This window comes from Centruroides sculpturatus, unplaced genomic scaffold (assembly GCF_000671375.1).
Source record: "Centruroides sculpturatus isolate CEXI.00-Female unplaced genomic scaffold, Cexi_2.0 scaffold398, whole genome shotgun sequence".
NCBI lineage: Eukaryota > Metazoa > Arthropoda > Arachnida > Scorpiones > Buthidae > Centruroides > Centruroides sculpturatus.
The window spans coordinates 616,701-636,900 of record NW_019384660.1 but is presented as its reverse complement, the minus strand read 5'-3'; the positions used below and the strand labels follow the sequence as shown (position 1 = coordinate 636,900).

The window sequence follows — 20,200 nt, the reverse complement described above, 5'->3', positions numbered from 1 at the left end:
TTGAGATATTAGGTCGAGAGATGATGAGAAAGCATTGTTACCAGGCATGAGAACTTAACAGATGTTTTGCTCCCAGGTGTAAAAGTTGACAGTTATTTAACGAAAGTATAGCTACGATGTGATGTTAGGAGATTATGATATAAACATACTGAACATCTGGATTTGGATCCTCACCAGACAAATGATGATCATTCGCGGCTACACAAGACTCGATGCGTTTCACCCATTTTTTGAACACGTTTTTCGTACCTGCTGGAGGAATTCTGGAAATTTCATCTCAAATTTGATCTCTTAATTGTTCCAAGCTTCTTGGCCAGTCAGAGTACACTCTCACCTTTAAATTACCACATAAGTAAAAGTATGGCAGGGTTAAATAAGATGAGTGAGGTAGCCATTCAAAATGAGCACATTTGGAAATTACGGATGTTCTCAAGGAGTTCTTACGGTCTTTCTATGGCCAATTGACTTTCAATTTGATGCACTGGCAGTTTCACGGAAATTTCTTACCCAATTCAATATTGTTCCACAAGCAGGAATTGGATATAGCTGCTGAATTTTAAAAAAATTTACGAAATTCATGTTGCATGCGCACAACAGATTCGCTGATGCGAAAATAGCACTCTACCAAGAATGCACAATGTTGTTTCAACCAGTACGCCATGATACTACATAGTAACCTATATGAGATAAAAGTTGACAGTCCGCACTACTAATAGAGGGTGCTACCGTTGCTGTATCTNTAAAATAAGTATAATATTGTTTTCTTATTAGTAATGTTAATTTTATCATTTCTTTAATAATAAATTTTTTGGAATTATAATTTTTTCTATTTTCATGAAAATGCTATTGAAAAAACCAGAACAAACAAAAAATGTCGAGCACATGGAACCTGGCATGCGAGTGATGTGAATGGTAGAAACAAATGAAATGAACTAAACAAACATAAAAGCAATAATAATTTTTTGATTTTTTTCTAATTTTAAAATGTATTTGATATTCTGTTTGATTTTACAAACCTGAAGAAGGCTATTCAAAGGTTTTTACATTAAATTTCTTTTTCATTGCCAGTTTTTTGGTGATTTGTGTGTGTATCTTAGTACTTCCATTCAGTACTAAGATAAATGCACAAATAAGATCAATGTTATTGAATTTATTTGAAAAATTTGTAAAATGAAAATTTTTTCTTAAGTGTAGGTTTATTTAAGATTCTGTTTGTTAGAAAAACTAATTAAATGAGAATGAATTCTGTAAAATTGAAATTATTACATAAAAATTTTGATTCTAAAACTGACAATAAAAACTTTAAAAGAACTTATAATTTATATTGTTTAATGATTACAGTGATATGTATTAAAACTTTATTAACCCAATAATTTATTTCAGTAATATAATTATGAAATTAATGCTTAATATAACAAAATTAACAATATATTTTTTCTCCCACAGATTGAGATGATAGGGCATTCCTTACTTTCCTTTGTTCATCCAGCTGACATAGAAACAGTTCAAAATCAATTAGAAAAACTTGTGATGGTAACAAATGAACAAAAGGGTAATTCATTATATAAAATTTTAATATTTGAAAGCATTAATGCACTTTAGGATTACTATTTTATGTAATATTTTATGTAAGCATATGTTTCAAATAGTGTATTTCTATTTATAACCTAAAAATCTTGATTTTTCTAGAGGAAGTAACTTTTTATTCAATTAAAATATATAGACTTTTTCAATCTCTAGGAGTTAATTTATTTCTAGAGACTGTTTAGAAAGTTGTGAATTTGTCTCTTTAATCCGATTTTCAGTTCGGTAGACTATCATATACAGCATTTAGGTTATGAACTTCCTTTATTGATTTGTCATATGCATTTCGGACTCAATTGTGATTTAAGTCCCTCTTCAGTACAAACTGTTTAAAAATTTTATATACAATTACTTAAAAATTATGTACAATTAGTGAGATTACAGAAAATTCTTTGCGTGTAGATAATATTTACTGACATAAAACTATTAAACAATATACGTTACCTCAGATTCTGTTTTCTAAAAACCTCGGTGTATAATTGGTAACGTTGTAAAAGAATAAAAATACAGCCATTTAAAAAACACTTCAACTACATATTCACATTAATACGTTGCACACTTTACAAATGTTCATAAAAACCTTTACAATTACAACTTTTTTCAAGAAAAATTCGTATGCACTTTATTGAAATGTTGCAGCAATAATGAACGTTTTTTTCAGGTTAATTACTATTAACACACTTAAGAGGATACATTCACACTTTTACAATATATTTTACTTTAATATTTTATGTCACCAGACATTACAGACAGATAATATCAACATCTATTAAATTCAATATTAAATGATCAATATATAAAACTTGATATAAATCCATATGAGAAAATCAAAAAAGAATTAACTAAAATAATTAAAGACGCATATTTAAAGAACAAAATTAATGAAACTGATAAAAATTACATTCTTAATTTTAAAAATAATAGGACTCCAAAATTACAAATAAGACTATAAACACATAAAGAGGAAGAGAAATACAGACCAATAGTTGATTTTAGATACTCTATACTTTACAATCTAGAAAACTATATTAAACAGCAATTAAAAAACATTAAAGGTTCCATCAATAGCATTAAAAATGCTGATGAAGTCATTAATAACATCCAAAAAATAAAAAAAGAAAAATCAGATACATTAATTAGTTTAGATGTAAAAAATATGTACCCAAATATAAAGTGGAAATTAATAGAAAACAGCCTAATACAACTACAAATAGATAAAACACTAATTGATCTTATAAAATTTGCATATACCAGAAATTATTTTGAAGTTTATAATGATTACTATAGGGTGCATTTACTTCTGAGCTAATTTTACTATCAGCACTTTCAGCCTGTATACTTTCGTCCTAGTGCCACGCTCATTGGCGTTTACTTTAGAGCTATGTGACGTCATGTTTAGCGAAATTGGTAAGCTCGGAGTGCTAGCTAGTTCGTTGTCGAGCTTTGCGCTAATTCAATATGGCTGCTCTCATGAAAAAATTACTTTCTGTACAAAGTACTAAAAATGGAATTCATTTTCGAAAAATAAACGGCAGAAAATATTTTTATTGGTAAATTTCAATTATTTGTAGTGTAAAATGTTTACAATTTTTTTTTTTCATTGTAAGGTTCAATAGCTTTAGATGATTTTTTTCATAAACAGAGTTAATTAATGTGAAAAAAATTAAGTTCGATTCATTGTTTATGATTAAAAGTGAGGTTTACCTAATACGCATTTGGAATCTTCAGAAATGTTATGTTCAGAGCATTAAATAAATCGTAAAGAAATGAACAGCATTAATAATAATCCAAAATTACATAAGTTTGTATACTTGAATGAATTTTCACTTACATATGGGAAATGACTTCTCGAGAAATTGTATCATTTGAATACCATTTTTTTCATTACAAACTAAACTTATATGATGACAGAGTAATACTTATTTCTATTGAAATAGGCTACTGCTTCTTCAATTGTCTTAATAGCCACATGCTTTTCATCAATAGTGCCGCTAATTCCAGGAAAACTATATTGGGTATAAAAAAGTCCATTATTCTTACATCATCCTGCTGTGTGCTGGCCAAGAGATCATTTTTCATTTTAATTTAACACTAACTTGTAAGAAAGAATTAACAACTTTATTTAAAATATTCCACGCAGTCCATCTAAACAAGTTAACTCCTTAAGCCTCGAGCAATTTTTGATATTAATGTAATTAAACATAAAAAATACTTAAAACTGTAAAAAACAAAAGAAATGGTTAATTTTGAAGAAAAAGCTTCAAATTTTATTTTCCTTTGTCTCGCCTTTCTGTGAAATTTGACACTGATGAGTCATTGTTTACACAGCTGGATGACCTTGAGAACAGCTGGAGTTGGATTTCCCGGGACATTCTCAGAAGTCTCGGGAGGCAATGGGTTTATAGTAGGGTGAATACTAGTTGGCCGTATATTTTTAAATATTTTAAAAAAATTAAAATTTTTATTGCGATTTCCAACCCCCCGACTTAATTAAACTTATATATAATAAAATCTATTAATTAAAAAAATTAAAAAACTATTGGAGGTTGTTTTTGATATCAGAAAGTAGCTTTAAATAACTTTACTGAAGTAAAATCCGTGCAATACAATTTTAGAACAATGAATGAAATTTGATATCAAAATCCCATTATAAAACAATTAAGCGTTAATCGTACATCATTAAAGGTTGATTAAATCGCGATAAAATTTTTTCGCGCGGGTAAAAATTTTTGAAAAAATTTGGAGACCTAAAAAACATTCCAAAAAAACAAATTTCAAAAGTGGCCTTAACGACCGAGTTTTTCGTAACGCTATGTAACTTGCCCGAGATATCACGGGCTTGGGGCTTAAGGGGTTTTAAATTAATTAATTTTATATTATTTTTACAGTTATATTTTTGATTTTTGTATTTTATTTTTTCTGTTTAAATGTTTATGTGACATGGTAAGTTTACTCAAGGCTTGGAATGGATTACACATAAATACACATATTTCAATGAATGCTAGAATGAACAGATGCTATAACAAACAAGGTTCTGGAACTGATTATGTTCATTCTAGCAAGACCCCATTGTATTTGAAAAACAAAAATTGAGTAAGGTATTAGTTCTTTACATAAATTCTGATATTGCATAGATAACATTTTTCTATATTAGCAAAAATAAATAAATAAATCTTGAAAAATCATTAAAAACATTTTAAATTACAGTGGTTTTAAATTTTCAATTCAGAAACAGCTAAATTACTATAATTTCCTATATATAACGCTAGTGCAGGCATGGCCAACATACAGCCTGTCTAATGAATTTATCTGGCCCACGATTAATGTTTCAATATTAGTTACTCAAGTACGAATAGCTCGATGAAAAATTCTGACGCCTAAAAAAGAAAGTCATTTAAGAAAGAAACTCACTGTGCATTTAGAATTAACCCTCCATTACAAATCTCTTAAGTACAGCGTAGAATGTTGATAAAGCATGATAATGTGAAAAATGTATCTGTAATCTCTATGTACAATTTAGTCTCTATGGGATGACACCACAATGAGATCTCGCACCACCTCAAAATCTTCCTAGAGCAGCCTCTGGTTCGGCCCATGGAAAAAGTTTTCTTTCCAATTCGGCCCAGGGGCAAAAACTGTTGGCCACCCCTGCACTAGTGTCATCTATGCAGAGCATATTATTAGAACAAACAAAAATGTTGCATTGCATAACTTGCATTGCCAAATACTCCACCACTTTGAAGTTGCCATTGAAAACATGTCATGTAACCTGTATACAGTTTAGAAAATTTCAGACATTTCATTTTTTTCCTCTATCTTTCTTGTTTTATTCCCTTAGTGATTCCTTGTAAATGTATAAAGGTGTTTCAAATGGTAATGCCATTTCTTTTTATTGATATTACATTTGTTTTAATTTGGAGCCTATGCAATGAGCAAAAATCTGGCCACACACATAGAATATTGCAGAAAACATTTTTGCCTATGGCCATTTTTGCCACATCTTCCTTACAGCTGTGATCTAGTGCCTAGCAACTACCACCTATTTGGCCCAAAAAATGGACTTTTGGGAAACTGGTATTTTCAACCTTGTGCATAAATGTTCCAGTTTTTATATAGAAAAATTAATACACTCATTGAAAAAAATAGAATATTTGAGATAAAATTATATTAAGTGAAGAAAATGCAAAGTGGTACTGGATGAAAGAATTTCTCTTGTTTTATTTATCTAATAATATGTGATAATTTAACTTTTATTAATCAATCAATCAATTAACTTTATTATTTGATATATGAACAAAAAATTTATACAGTTTATATGATGTGAACATGAAGAAACTGTCACCAAATAAAATTTGACGATATAAATCAGGTGCCAGTATAGAAGTTTGAATATTTGAAAGTAATTTACAAGAATCAAGATGTTTCCTTATATTCATCACTGTCATTTCACATAAAGAACACTCAGCATCACATGAGATATTAATCATTTTACCATTTAAGTTTATTAAAACCTGTTTAATCTAAATTGTATACAGCCGATGACTTTATTTTATAACTCAAATTAGATAATAAATATTCCATTAAGGAAAGGTTCAGAGTCACAACCCTATCCACTCAAATAATGAACATCTTGTGATTAATATAAGTCTCTTAGTTGTTGATCACAATCCAGAAGGAACAAACTCCCAATTTAAAAATACATATAGCTATAGGAGGACAGTCCAGTGTTATTTAATAGTCTTTTAATTATAACAGGCTATTGCTCCAAAAACTGAAGTATTATTAATTTGTAAAAGTTTTGTACAGGGTGTTTCACAATGTTTTGACTATTTCAAAGTTGAATAACTCACAAACTAATCACTAAAAAAAGTTGAAAATTTTACACAAGGTATAAAATTTATTCAATTTTACTTGTGACAATGCTGAAGGGTCCCCCTATACTTCGGCACCACGGGACTGAAAGGTCGACATTGTGTTGGTGAAGATCGCAATGACAAGGTTCGTCAGGACTGACACTACTGTGTCTTTATGGACAGACACGGAAACCATTATGTTCTCACACACACAATCGCGTGTGTGAGTGAATGGATTCGGGATGGAGGGAGAGACAACGCACCGGAAGTGACTTACGCAGAGACGAGTTAACGTAATAACTGTTTAATTGGTAACATAGATAATACAGGACATATCATAGACCAAGTGGAATATGATAGATTTAGGTATATGAGAAATGATAGCCATTTTGTAGATATTAGACTGAGGTAACTCAAGACCTGTGTTTTCCGAGAGAGAGAGTTTACAGCAAAAACACGTGACGATAAATACCTTATTGAGAATCTGGTCTTGATCTCGAACGTTTTTTGTGACAGAGAGGAAGTTCGGGATGTCAGTTTGGGTATCCTGTAGATGAAATATCCGTGAGCCTGATGGAACATACAGTATCCGCAAAGGTGTTAGACGATGGTTTCTGATGATATTTTAGTAGGATATAAGAATGTAAAATAAAATGATATATTCACAGATATCCTAATATTGAGGCACTTAGGACAAGGTACAGATGACACTGACTCCTTTCGAAGGATGGGCGATGACTGTCTTAGTTACTTGATTTTTTCATTGTTGAACCGATGAAATTGAGATATTAGGTCGAGAGATGATGAGAAAGCATTGTTACCAGGCATGAGAACTTAACAGATGTTTTGCTCCCAGGTGTAAAAGTTGACAGTTATTTAACGAAAGTATAGCTACGATGTGATGTTAGGAGATTATGATATAAACATACTGAACATCTGGATTTGGATCCTCACCAGACAAATGATGATCATTCGCGGCTACACAAGACTCGATGCGTTTCACCCATTTTTTGAACACGTTTTTCGTACCTGCTGGAGGAATTCTGGAAATTTCATCTCAAATTTGATCTCTTAATTGTTCCAAGCTTCTTGGCCAGTCAGAGTACACTCTCACCTTTAAATTACCACATAAGTAAAAGTATGGCAGGGTTAAATAAGATGAGTGAGGTAGCCATTCAAAATGAGCACATTTGGAAATTACGGATGTTCTCAAGGAGTTCTTACGGTCTTTCTATGGCCAATTGACTTTCAATTTGATGCACTGGCAGTTTCACGGAAATTTCTTACCCAATTCAATATTGTTCCACAAGCAGGAATTGGATATAGCTGCTGAATTTTAAAAAAATTTACGAAATTCATGTTGCATGCGCACAACAGATTCGCTGATGCGAAAATAGCACTCTACCAAGAATGCACAATGTTGTTTCAACCAGTACGCCATGATACTACATAGTAACCTATATGAGATAAAAGTTGACAGTCCGCACTACTAATAGAGGGTGCTACCGTTGCTGTATCTCTGCACAATGTTGCTTCAACCAGTACGCCATGATACTACATAGTAACCTATATGAGATAAAAGTTGACAGTCCGCACTACTAATAGAGGGTGCTACCGTTGCTGTATCTCTGTTNCACAACAGATTCGCTGATGCGAAAATAGCACTCTACCAAGAATGCACAATGTTGTTTCAACCAGTACGCCATGATACTACATAGTAACCTATATGAGATAAAAGTTGACAGTCCGCACTACTAATAGAGGGTGCTACCGTTGCTGTATCTCTGTTTTAATGTGAGTTATTCAACTTTGAAATCATCAAAGCATTGTGAAACATCCTGTATATATCAATTGTCTATAATCATCTCCCAGTAATTTAATAAGTTTTATCCTAAAACTAAACAAATTTATCAATAAATTAATAGCAAAGGCTATTAATTCTCCAATACCATTTTCATTACAGGTCCTGATCCATTAATATGAAAGGTTCTGATTTGTGCATATGTGTTTATATTAGATTACTATATTTTTTAAACTTTTATTATTATTTGAAAGACTAATAATTATTAATGATTAACAATTATTTATTTTAAAAAATAGCAATTATTACTTTATTAAATTTTTTATAAAGTATGATTTTTCTCTAATAATTTTTTTTATATTTTACAGGTAAAATAAATTCAGATAGGTGTTCATTTTACTGTAGGATTAGAGAAAGATGTCAACCTCGTTCAGAAGTAGTAACTTACCAATTAATTCATATTGTTGGCCATATGACTTTAACAATAGATAAAAGTGAAAATGAGAATAATTCTGTTTGTAAGCAAATATTTTTTCTAAATTATATTTTATAGTTGGCCATATGACTTTAACAATAGATAAAAGTGAAAATGAGAATAATTCTGTTTGTAAGCAATTACTTTTTCTAAATTATATTTTAATTTTTAATGTGTGTGACTTTTTTCCCTTGATATAAGAAATCCTAGTATAATCAGTTTTCGCAGAGGAGTTAGGGGAGATCGGGGCAAGATCGGCATGTTAAGCTTTACTTAAATTTTGTGTAATAAATACTGCTATAAACTGAAAAAAAAGCTTTGCATATTGTCTNCCCCGAGCTAACCAGCTGATTGATGCAGTTTTGTCAACAAAATCCTGGGCCAAGTCATAGGGATGCCTGCCATGGAGTGCCTTTTCAACCCATGATTGCTTAATGGTGTGTGTGCTTTTTATATGTTGTGTTGTATCCATGTGTTGTGGGTGTAAATGTTAGGGTGTGTTATCTGAGTCTGCTAGTGTTACTGCTTTATGTAATTGTAATGTTTCTTGTTTCTTGTAGAAAAACTCTCGCAGTGACTGTATTTCTTTGTAGTGAAGGTTAACTATGTCAATCAGGCCACGTCTGCCATCTTTACGTGGAAGGGTTAACCTTTCTGTAGCAGATTTAGGATGATGTTGTTTATGCTTAGTAAGTGTTGTTCTTGTTTTCCTTTGGAGTTGCTCGAGATCTGTGAGTGTCCAATGTATAACTCTAAAAGAGTATGTGAGTACTGGGATGACATATGTCTTTATTGCTTTAACTGTGTGTTTTGCATTTAGCTGTGTTTTGAGAATAGCATTTAACCTACTTTGGTATTCTTTAATTAATCTTTGCTTTATTTGTGTATGTTCTGTTAGTTTGGCCTGATTGTAGAACTCGCCCTCTTCCATGGATTCAATAACGCCTCCATTTCCAAGTGCAAAATCTTCTTTCTTCAGGATTCCTTTTTCTATGTGTAGTTTTTTGCATTTGTCTAAGCCAAACTCCATTTGTATGTCCTTGGTGTATGAATGTGTGATTTGTAGGAGTTGATGAAGTTGTTTCTGTGTGGATGCATAAAGTTTTATGTCGTCCATGTACATGAGATGTGAGAGTGTAAACTGTGTTGTTTTTACATGTCTGATATTGTAGCCATAATGCGTGTTGTTTAACATGTTGGATAATGGGTTCAGGGCTAGGCAGAACCAGAGAGGACTTAAGGAATCTCCTTGAAAAATTCCTCGCCTAATGAATATTTTGTTTGTTTGTATGGAAGTGTTACTAACCCTGAGACGTAGTGTTGTTTTCCAGTGCTGCATAGTGTTTTGGAAGAATGCAATGAGTGATGGATGTATTTTGTACATGTGTAGAATATGCAGCAGCCAACTGTGTGGGACACTGTCGAATGCTTTTCTGTAGTCTATATATGCCATGTGTATGTTTCTGTGTTGTTTGTGTGCTTGCCATAGAATGACTGAATCTATGAGTAATTGTTCTTTGCATCTTCTGTGATTTCTACGGCAACCTTTTTGTTGTTCTGTAAGAATGTCGTGTTCTTCAACATGTTTGTATATTTTGTTTGTGATACACGATGTCAATAATTTGTAGAGTGTTGGAAGACATGTAATTGGTCTGTATTGTGTGGGGTCTGTGGTTTTGTTGTTTTTAGGTTTCATGTAGGTGATGCCCTGAGTAAGAAATTTTTGCATGTCTTGTGGGTTGATGATGATGTGTGTTAGATGTTTAGCTAGTTTCTGGTGCAGTGATGTAAACTTTTTGTACCAGAAATTGTGAATGTTGTCTACACCAGATGTCTTCCAGTTGTATGTTCTGTTAACAGAGTAGCGAATGTCGTATACATTTATTTCAGCACAGGGCACAGTTGGTATGTTATGCAAGTTTCTGTTCTCCTCCTCAATCCAGCCTGCATCAGCATTGTGTGTAACAGCATTGGACCAAAGAAAAGACCAATAAATTGTGAGTTATTTTTCTGTTGGTGTACCACTGTGCTGTGTATCAATGTTTGTTTTGATACTGATACACAGCACAGTGGTACTGATGGTACACAGTGGTACAAAACTGATGTTCATGTTTTGTGTGTGTTTTGATTTTCCTGAAAATGTTTTTGAGTTGTTTCTTTAATTTGGGTGTTTGTTGTTTTTAGTGTATTGTGTCAGCCTGCCTAATTGCTGTCTAATGTCATTTATTTGTGTTTCTATTATTCTCTGCCAAGCAGGCTTGTGATAGAATTGTGTTTTTTGTGTGTCTGTCCGCAATTGTATTTTCAGTCCATGGTGTGTCACTACTGTGACTGCCCCAGCATAAACTAACGTATGAATGTCTGAGAGTGTAGAAATTAAATGGATGTAGTGTTTACATAATTTAGTGTTTTTCCTACTACCTTTGACATGTTGATTTTTGGTATTCTTGGTCTTTGTGTGGGATCTGCACCAGTATATTTAGTGAGTGTTTCCTGAAATATAAATGAGAGTGTATTAACTAATTCTATGTCTATGTTATCAGTGATGGACGAGGAAGTGCCTGTAGTATCACTACTGGTAGTTGTTGTATGTGTGCTATTATCAATGCTTGTTGCTGGATTACCCTGACAGGTTACGTGAGCTTCATTAATAATGTTAAATGTTTCTGTCTGTTGATGTATTTGATCAGCAACCTGTTGTTTGATAAGTGATGTGGGATAACGTTGTTGTGTATAATTGTTCTTTTTTGATTAACAATCCTTTGTTCGGTGACAGTGAGGTGAGGATATTGTTGTGTGAATCTATGGTGTAGTTGTTGTCTGTATGCTGTCATGTTTGTTTCGAGTTTTGTGATGGTGTAGTAAGTACGGATGATAAACTCGTTAATTTCTGTTGTCCATTTCATCTGTTGGCATGGTTTTCCAGCCTTTGTGGTCTGTGGATGCATTGCCACAGAAACACCAAGGCTAAGTTGATTCCTCACTTCTGTTGAGGGCATTGCAGTAGCCATGCTTGGGCCGGTGCTGCTTTTGCCACAGGTAACCAAATGAGACTGTGGCCTATTTTTCGAATGTGAGCCTCTGCCTAACCCACGAATGTGGACCTTGTTAACCCAGGAGACGTCCGAGCTGGTATCACACTTTGATCTGGTTACTTCAATGATAAATATCTCCACAGAATGTGGGTGTGGTCACTCATAGCTTCATTTCTTCCCACAGACCTTACTGGCATGGGTGTTCCTACCAGGAGCTTGTGCTCCAGTCTGCATTGCCCTATGGATCAGTAAAATTACTGGGCTCTCCCACCATGACCAGGTGGTGACCACAGGAGAGTTATTATTATTATTATTATTACATTAATAATAAAATTAATAAGTACCTTATTATTTCAATAATTCTTTCTTGCATGGGGATTATACTACGTACACTACACAAAAGTCTAGGAATATTAACTTTCTAACATTAGTATGGCTACTTTTTGTAATATCATGTAATGTGCATATACAGGTATACCTCAAGTTACGTCATTCTCAATTATACGCCGTTTGTCAAAAAATATATGGAAAAATAAAAATCAAGTTTAAGTCATTTTATTCAACTTTACATCCATCCTCCACAAATATTGAAGTTGTAATATCACTATAAAAGCATTAAAGTGCATAAAATCATATTAAAATATGTACATTTACAGTAAATGTTAATATAATCATCATAAATCCTAGAGAATGAAACATGAAAACATTTGTGTTTCGGTATTGTCGTCTTATTTAGCGGTCTTTAAGTGCTCAATATTGGTGTTTTCCACAATAGCTCCAATGTCTACTGTTTGGCGCCAATGTCAGCGCCACTCGATATTGGTAAATTTAATATAAATTAGTTTATTATCTACTGCTGCAAGATAATTTTAATAACTGTACAGTAATACCTCGACTTACACAAACCCGGAGTTACGTGATTTTCAAATCTCGTCGATTCGTCTTTTGTTTGAGTGCCATGCAACTCTTGATTACTTGCTCCTCCACACTATTGTTCAGCTTACATGTTTGGACATGTCAAGCAGAATTGACGCATAGCTACAATTTATTTTGTGTTATTTATTTCTGTGTTTGTTATATCTACGGAGACTTGAGAGACTCTGTGGTGATTTCTTGTAACCATGAACGAATCAAAAGATGAGATAAGATTAACAAGAACATTTATTAGCTTACATACATCCGACTTGGATTTTACACAAATTGCGAAATTATACCCCGACTTACGCGGTTATCGTTCAGTCCCACCTATCGTGTAAGTTCGGGGTATTACTGTATTTGTTATTTAACCTTACAAAATCATCTTATTTTATAATGTCTTAGAGCAAACCACATTCACAAATAAAGAGTCTGTGATGTATTGTAAACATTGCCAAATTGTAAACATGTACATTTACAAGAATGTACTGTACGTACGTGAATTTGTAAATTTAGATTACTTTTTTCTGTACTATATTAAAAACTAAAATTTATTTGTTTGTAAGCTTAAAATAGATTCTTATTAACCATATATTATTAAAAATTTATTTATAAATAAAATACGAAACTGGGAATGGTTTTTTGTGGTTTAGCCTAGTGACATGTAAATTCGACTTACATCATTTTTTGACTTAAGTCGCCTCTCCTGGAACCAATTACCGATGTAAGGCGAGGTATATCTGTACAGTATATGACATTACAAAAAGCTGCCATATTAAACACATCATACAGTCAAGAAATTCTTAAACATTGATCCTACATAGTGCATAAACATAATAATTACTAAACAAGCTATCATGTCTCAACCTTGGTTTGGTATAGGCACTGTTATATAAGCTAAACAGGTGGCACTCCAACACCATATAATAATTACATCTATAAAATGTTTTATATATTTGTTATGTTAATTTTAAGTAGTGCTACATAAATATTTTTTATTGTTATTTTAAATTTCAGTGAATCAAATGAACTGTTTATTCAAAGCATTTGTTAGAGTAGTTCATACAAGACCTTGCAATGAATTATTACTCAATGATGCTATTGAAGATGAATACGTCACACGTCATAGCTTAGATGGAACAATCATATTTGCAGATCACAGGTAAATTATTAATAAATTTATAGAAAAATTAGTTGATATAACCATTAAATTCAAAAGTTATTTGGGATAAATAATTAAATGCAATATCTTAGTGGAGCACACAGCATGGCTCCCAATTGCACTCTGAAAGTAGGCTGATTTCAGGGGGCTACATCTCACAAAGGATCACATATAGGGTAAGGTTTCTTTGACTTTTTTGCTCCTATGGATACGGTTTACAGCTCTTAAGGTCCAACAGTTTATTCAGATTCGAAATTTTACTCTAAATATAACTAATAAATAAAAATTCTCTTTTGCTATTTATACACTTTTTACTTTAGTTTCTAACTTAACAAATTATTCTATATGAAATTCTAAACTTGCACATTGGTTTTTTTTTATGAATATTTAATCAATAGTTGAAATTTTATTCTGCTGTTTTTTCAATTTTTCTTTAGAAACAATGTAAAAGCATTTTGCTTTTAATTTTTAATCTTTGGAAGTATGCAGTGCAGTTATTTGCAATGGAATTGCTTGTTTAGTTATTGAAAAAAGAAAGTCTCCATTCACTTTCATTTATTTTTAGTCATCTATGTTATTCCCAGACATTTCTGTGTAAAGTTAAAGGAAAACAGAGAAGTAATATTGTAAAACACCATCATATTACAGCTTTTCATTATTTCTTTGTTTCTAATTAGCATTAGCATAGAATGGTAGAATTTTTTGTTTACAGAAAATGCAAAAGCATACTTATTCTTATATATTTATCAAACCTTTTAATGGGCCAGAAGATAATTTTAAAATAAGCAGACATTTTTAGCCACTTTTAGTAGCGTATTTCAATTCAAAATCTCAGAATGTCAATGTGTTGATTTTGACAGGTTATGATAAAGTTTAGAATTTTCTGTTAGCATAAACTGTCTAATTTTTTCATGGTTTTGGTTTATTTCAAATAGGAGGAGTCTAGGAGAGTTAACTACATTTTACTACTAAACTACATTTTGATTATTCATAAAATGTAGTATATGAGATGCATTGATTTTACATCTATGTCATAGTAATGCCTTGCTATCTGACTACAGTTTATATTACAATAATTACCGTATATATTTTAATTGAGATTTTTGAACAAAATTAACAAAAACTAAAATTTTCAGTAAATATCCACTAGTCTGTAAATTCAGGAAAATTCTCACTATCCTTTCTCATTAAGCCAATGCAAATTCATAAACATATCTATGGTAGGAGAAACAAAATTGCATATCCATAATTTTATCCGTATTGCACATAAAACCCTACCAGCTTTAATGTCGGACTTATTTCTCTTCCCATGGACTATCATTACTATCATGCGCATAAATCTCAAAACTCGCCATTTTTTTTTTTTTTTAAATTAAAGCTGGTAGCTCTAGACCAGAGGTTCCCAAACTTTTTTGTCTCATAGACCACATGCCAATTTTTTCTGTTTTGGGTAGAGTTCCGCATTTCTAATATTTCAAATGTGTTTTTGACAGCTGACACAGTGCTACTCACTTTGATAAGGTTTAACTGTAGAGTGAAAAAGTTAAAAAAAAAAAATATGTTAAGTTTTATACATTTATTATTTAAAACAACACAAAATGCAAATCTAGTAAAATTATAACATAAAATAACTAATAACTGGCCATAAAAAACCATTATCAGTGTTGTGTTCATTACAATATCCACTAACGTTTTTGACCTCCACCGAGGTCTTCTTCAGATGCTGACTAAGCATTGTCTCCTCTTGACCGTTAGAATGATGTCATCTGAGATGTAAATATTGAGCATATCACGTTTCACCCCTCCGCTTGTTCCCATTCAAATTCCTCAAATAAGTATCTCCATGCCTGCGTGATCATTTCTCAGTCTTTAAAGTTGATACAGGTGCCCCCAACATTGGTTTTGTAGATCTCTTAGGCCTCCAGGTTGCTAATGTACGCCGTTAAGGAGGTGGCACACCACCGCCTTAATAGCGTACGTTAGTGGCCCAGAAATTCGGGCAGACTTCCCAAACACTAAATTAATCAGACAGGAATTTTTAATTGATCACATCCATCACCTGGAAGCCTGGAAGATCTACAAAGCCAATGTTGGGGGCACCTGTATCAACTTTAAAGATGGAGAAACAATCGCACAGGCATGGAGATACCTATTCAAGGAATTCAAATGGGGACAAGCAGAGGGGTGAAACATGATACGTGCAATATTTACATCTTGGATGACATCGTTTTAACGGTCAAGGGAAGACAACACTTAGTCAGCACCTGAAGAAGACCTCGGTGGAGGTCGAAAACGTTAGTGGATATTGTAATGAACACAATACTAATAAAGGTTTTTTGTGGACAGTTATTACTAAACACAGTGTTACAGTTAAAAGACATTTGTCATAAAATAACTACACAAAAAAGTAAATGTTTTTAGTGGGAGGGATGAGCCTGATGCTTTAATAGCAAATTTTCAATATTTGGCTTCAATTTAGTGAGTTGTAATCTTAAATTTCCTCAATCTAATTTTTTTTTTCTTTGTAAGAAGATTGGCAATTGCACTGAAACCCCTTTCCATAAGGTATGAAGATGGAAAAGCTATCAAACTTTCTTGCAATAGTCCATAATGCAGGATAAGTAATAGGTATGTGGGGGGTCGTGTTTTGGACAAACAAAGAGAAAACAGACGACACTAAGAACAAAGATAATCATATATTAAAACTAGGAATACAGCCAGAATGGGGTCGTAGGGGAACTATACATACAATAAGACTGGTTGTCTTTAGTCCAAGGTCTCAACTTTCTCTTCCTTTTTTCACTTGGTCCGTCGTTTTCTCCCTCATTCCGCCAAGTCTTTGAACAGAAAAAGGTATCCCATGCTCCTTTTACATTCCTTATATACAATTTGCCCCTAGCACCCCCTTATGTTACATTCCAAAATACAAATTAGAAAAAGAAAATACAGACAAATATTATAACACGTGAATAATTACATTGACATAACATTACTAATAATACACATAAATAATAATATTTTAGTATGAAAGAAACACCACATTTAAGCTTTCACAAAGGGAGGTAAAAAAAAAATATATATATATATATATATTATATATGGTGGGCACCATCTCAGGTATGTCTCTCTGAAGCCAAAATTGCTGATATCCCTTTCTGAACTGTACTTTAAGTTCTTTGTTATTGTGCTTATTCCGATTAATTCTTCTTGTAATATGACATCCGTTTCTTCAATGTCACTGTATGGATCAATAATCCACTGTGGTATTTCCATAGTCAAAACATTCTCAAACCTAGTTTCAAAGTCTGTGTGAAGCATATTTAAATGTTGAACATAGGTTGAAACATCATCATCCTGGTAGTTTGTCTGTGACAAATTTGGAACCTGGGAAAATTCTCACTGTCCAATATTTTGCTTCATTAGTTTAATTCTAACAAGAAAAGTTGAAATGATGGACTTTGTTTTTATCAAATTTAGACTGTCACCTTGTAACTGCAAGTTAACCTCATTAAATTTAGTGAAAAAATCTGTTAAATAAGCAATGTCTGGTTTTCACTTAATTAAATTTTCTTTTAAAATTGGATCTTTATCATCCAAAAACTCTAAAACTTTCTCAAACAGTGAAAAAAATCTTGTCAAACATAAGCCTTTTGACAGCCAGCATACTTCAGTGTGAAGGAGCAATCAATGAAAGTTCTCATCATTTTCTTCACACAGTGCAGAAATAACTTAGTATTCAACACGTTACTTCGAATTTTGTTTACTATATTAATGATAAATTGAAGCTACAATCTCCACTCAGATTTTTAGCGACTAAATGTTTTGATGGATGACACAGTGTATTGCAAACACCCCGGGTACATTTTGTTTTAAGTAGCTTATAAATCCATGATAGTGCCCAAACATGGCCAGTGCTCTATCTATATGGTCAAGTCTCTCAGACACCTTCTATACTTTATTGTTGAGTTGCGATACAAAGACTAGCACAGATGTGTTGTTTTTATTTTTAAATTCTGTAAATCCTGAATTGTCAACTGAGTCAAAGCAATTTTATTTCTAATAGTTGGTTTTATTCTTGTATCCATTATCTGCCATTTTCTGATGAGATTCAATTCAGCCAAAGTATTGTTTTGTTAATTTATTATAATTGGAACATTTTGATTTTTAACAAAAATTTTTAAATAAAATAAAAACAAAATAAAAGAAACTTTTTAAAACTTTACCATTTACAAATTGTTCAAATTTATTATGTTTTATTTTCAAATCTATTTATTGTGAATATTCAATCTGATTGAGATATTTTGTATGTCAAAAAATATTTAATAGGAATAAAGTGCATTTTAACTTCTTGAGCTGTATAATGTTATTTTTGTTTCAAGATTTTTAGTGTTTGTTTATGTTCAAACAATGAACACTGGTATTCTCTTTCAATCAAAGACCTGAATGTTGATATTAAGTGAAAGGATCATTTTCTATATAATTAATCTGTATTTCTCCTTTTTTTAATTTAAATTCTGTATCTAAATAGTATTGTGAGAATCTGCAGGTTAGAGTTTTATTGGCTCTAATCACCAATAGGTGATTAGAGCCAATAAGTGAAGAGTCATTAGAGCCAATAAGTTATTGTGAAGTCAGGACCGTTAGGCCTGCTCACTTTGTTGGTGGATGGGTCTATTATAATCTGCCTCAAGATCATAGGATCTTACTGGCTATTTTCTTATGACACCAGTTAAAATAAATTTTGTGTTGTAAGTTGTGGTTTGGGAATAAGTATAACTATATGTTTGAATGGGAAGGGTCGTAAACTTGTTGATAAGGGTGATCAGCCATCAGAAGAAGCTAGCTCAAAACCCATTAAATAAAAACAAATAGTTTAATAGTATAAAGGAATCAAGGATTACATATAGATAAATGTAACATACTGTCAGATTCTCTGACTCAGATATCAATCAAATTCTATTGAATATCTAGCTACTTATACCTCTAGTAGATCAAGAGAGAGAGAGTTTACATTATTTTGTGCATAATACCTCGTGATAATATGATGGTGTCTTCAGGCACAGGCTAATTTATATCGTCGATACAAAGATTGAGAAGCTTCACTGATTTCTTGTTCAGTGGAGAGAGAGGAAAAACTGGAGACGAGGAGAGCTGATGAGGGTGGACTAGATGAAGGGAACTTCGAGGTGAGAGTGCCCTGAAAATGGGTTGTTTAGCCTTTTTATCTAAAAATTTCGAGTGTTAATTTGTTATACATGTGATGAGATGTTAGGGATGACTCAAACCAGCACATGTTCATCAACATGTGCAATAAGATCTCACCACAGGAAGTTGATAAACTGGAAGGAAAGTTTTATTTCCCTTTTTCTATCAATTTTCCACAAAAGTGTAAAATTTGTATGTTTCATTTTACCCAAAAAAATAATTATTTAATTCCACAAATAATTAAATAAAGTCTAAAGAAATCTTTCAAATCTAAGGAAAGACTCTTGTTCTATGTCTCCAGATTCTCACAGTATGCTTTCCTATTATCTTATTGCTATAATTCCAAAAAAAAGAAGAAAAAAGGATAACCTCTCTGGTCTTTGAATTGACAAATTATAGAAAAACAGTTTTATTTTAATTATAAAAATTTTAGTGAAGTCATTTTTAGTACTTAGATACATTAGATTTTCTTAAATATGTTGATAATACTTTAATAATGTGGAAAATAAAACTAGATGTGAACCAGTTCCCATGTTTTGTCAACCCTAACCCCCTTTTGACATTTTTTAGAATTAGAGAAAGAAGATAATAGGAGAGCACAGAACTTAGATGTAGAATTTGAATTAATGAAAAAAAAAAATACAGACTAATGTTCCCAGAAAACTAACTGTTACATTCTTATGTGCACCATCTCTGTCAAATGATTCCTTTCTTGTAAATTATCAGCCTTCAGTGCTTTAATTAGAAAAGTACATGTTTGGAATCTCATCAAAATTAGTTAGTCATAATATTTACATAATTCCAATCATTTTTACAGTTGAACATATAATATATGTAAGAAAAGTCATTTTTCATAATAATTATTGTAATTATATATGGTATGTAATAAGATTTTTCAAAAGTTTGGTGTATGATATTTATTTTTAATAGATTTACATACAGTAGAGCATCGATTATCCGACCCCCGATTAACCGTCACATCGGTTAACCTATTGTTCTAATCGGCAAATTTCAAATGTCCGCTAGTGATGTGGCGCTACAATATTTGGCTATGTCTTGGCTACTTTAATATTATTTTTGTTAATTTTTGTGTGTTTTAGCTGGCAACACTGGCTCAACCATGAAAGGGAGGCCAGTATTTAAACGAGACTTAATTTTCTAATTATGAGT

The 20,200-nt window shown here is 32.0% G+C and overlaps 1 protein-coding gene across 2 annotated transcripts in view; it reads left to right on the top strand.

Moving 5' to 3' along the window:
- Positions 1-1,353: 1,353 nt before the first annotated feature.
- LOC111626544 (uncharacterized protein DDB_G0283357-like) overlaps positions 1,354-20,200 on the top strand; it is a 41,376-nt gene continuing 22,529 nt past the window's right edge. The window contains exons 1-3 of one of the 2 annotated variants that reach the window (XM_023369953.1): positions 1,354-1,552; positions 8,607-8,756; positions 13,681-13,825. In XM_023369953.1, the coding sequence (XP_023225721.1) occupies positions 1,453-1,552; positions 8,607-8,756; positions 13,681-13,825 (395 nt within the window). In that variant the 5' untranslated portion in view covers positions 1,354-1,452. Of the gene's footprint in view, positions 1,553-8,606; positions 8,757-8,792; positions 8,846-13,680; positions 13,826-20,200 lie in introns of those variants that run through there. The other variant, XM_023369954.1, reaches the window with a different exon arrangement.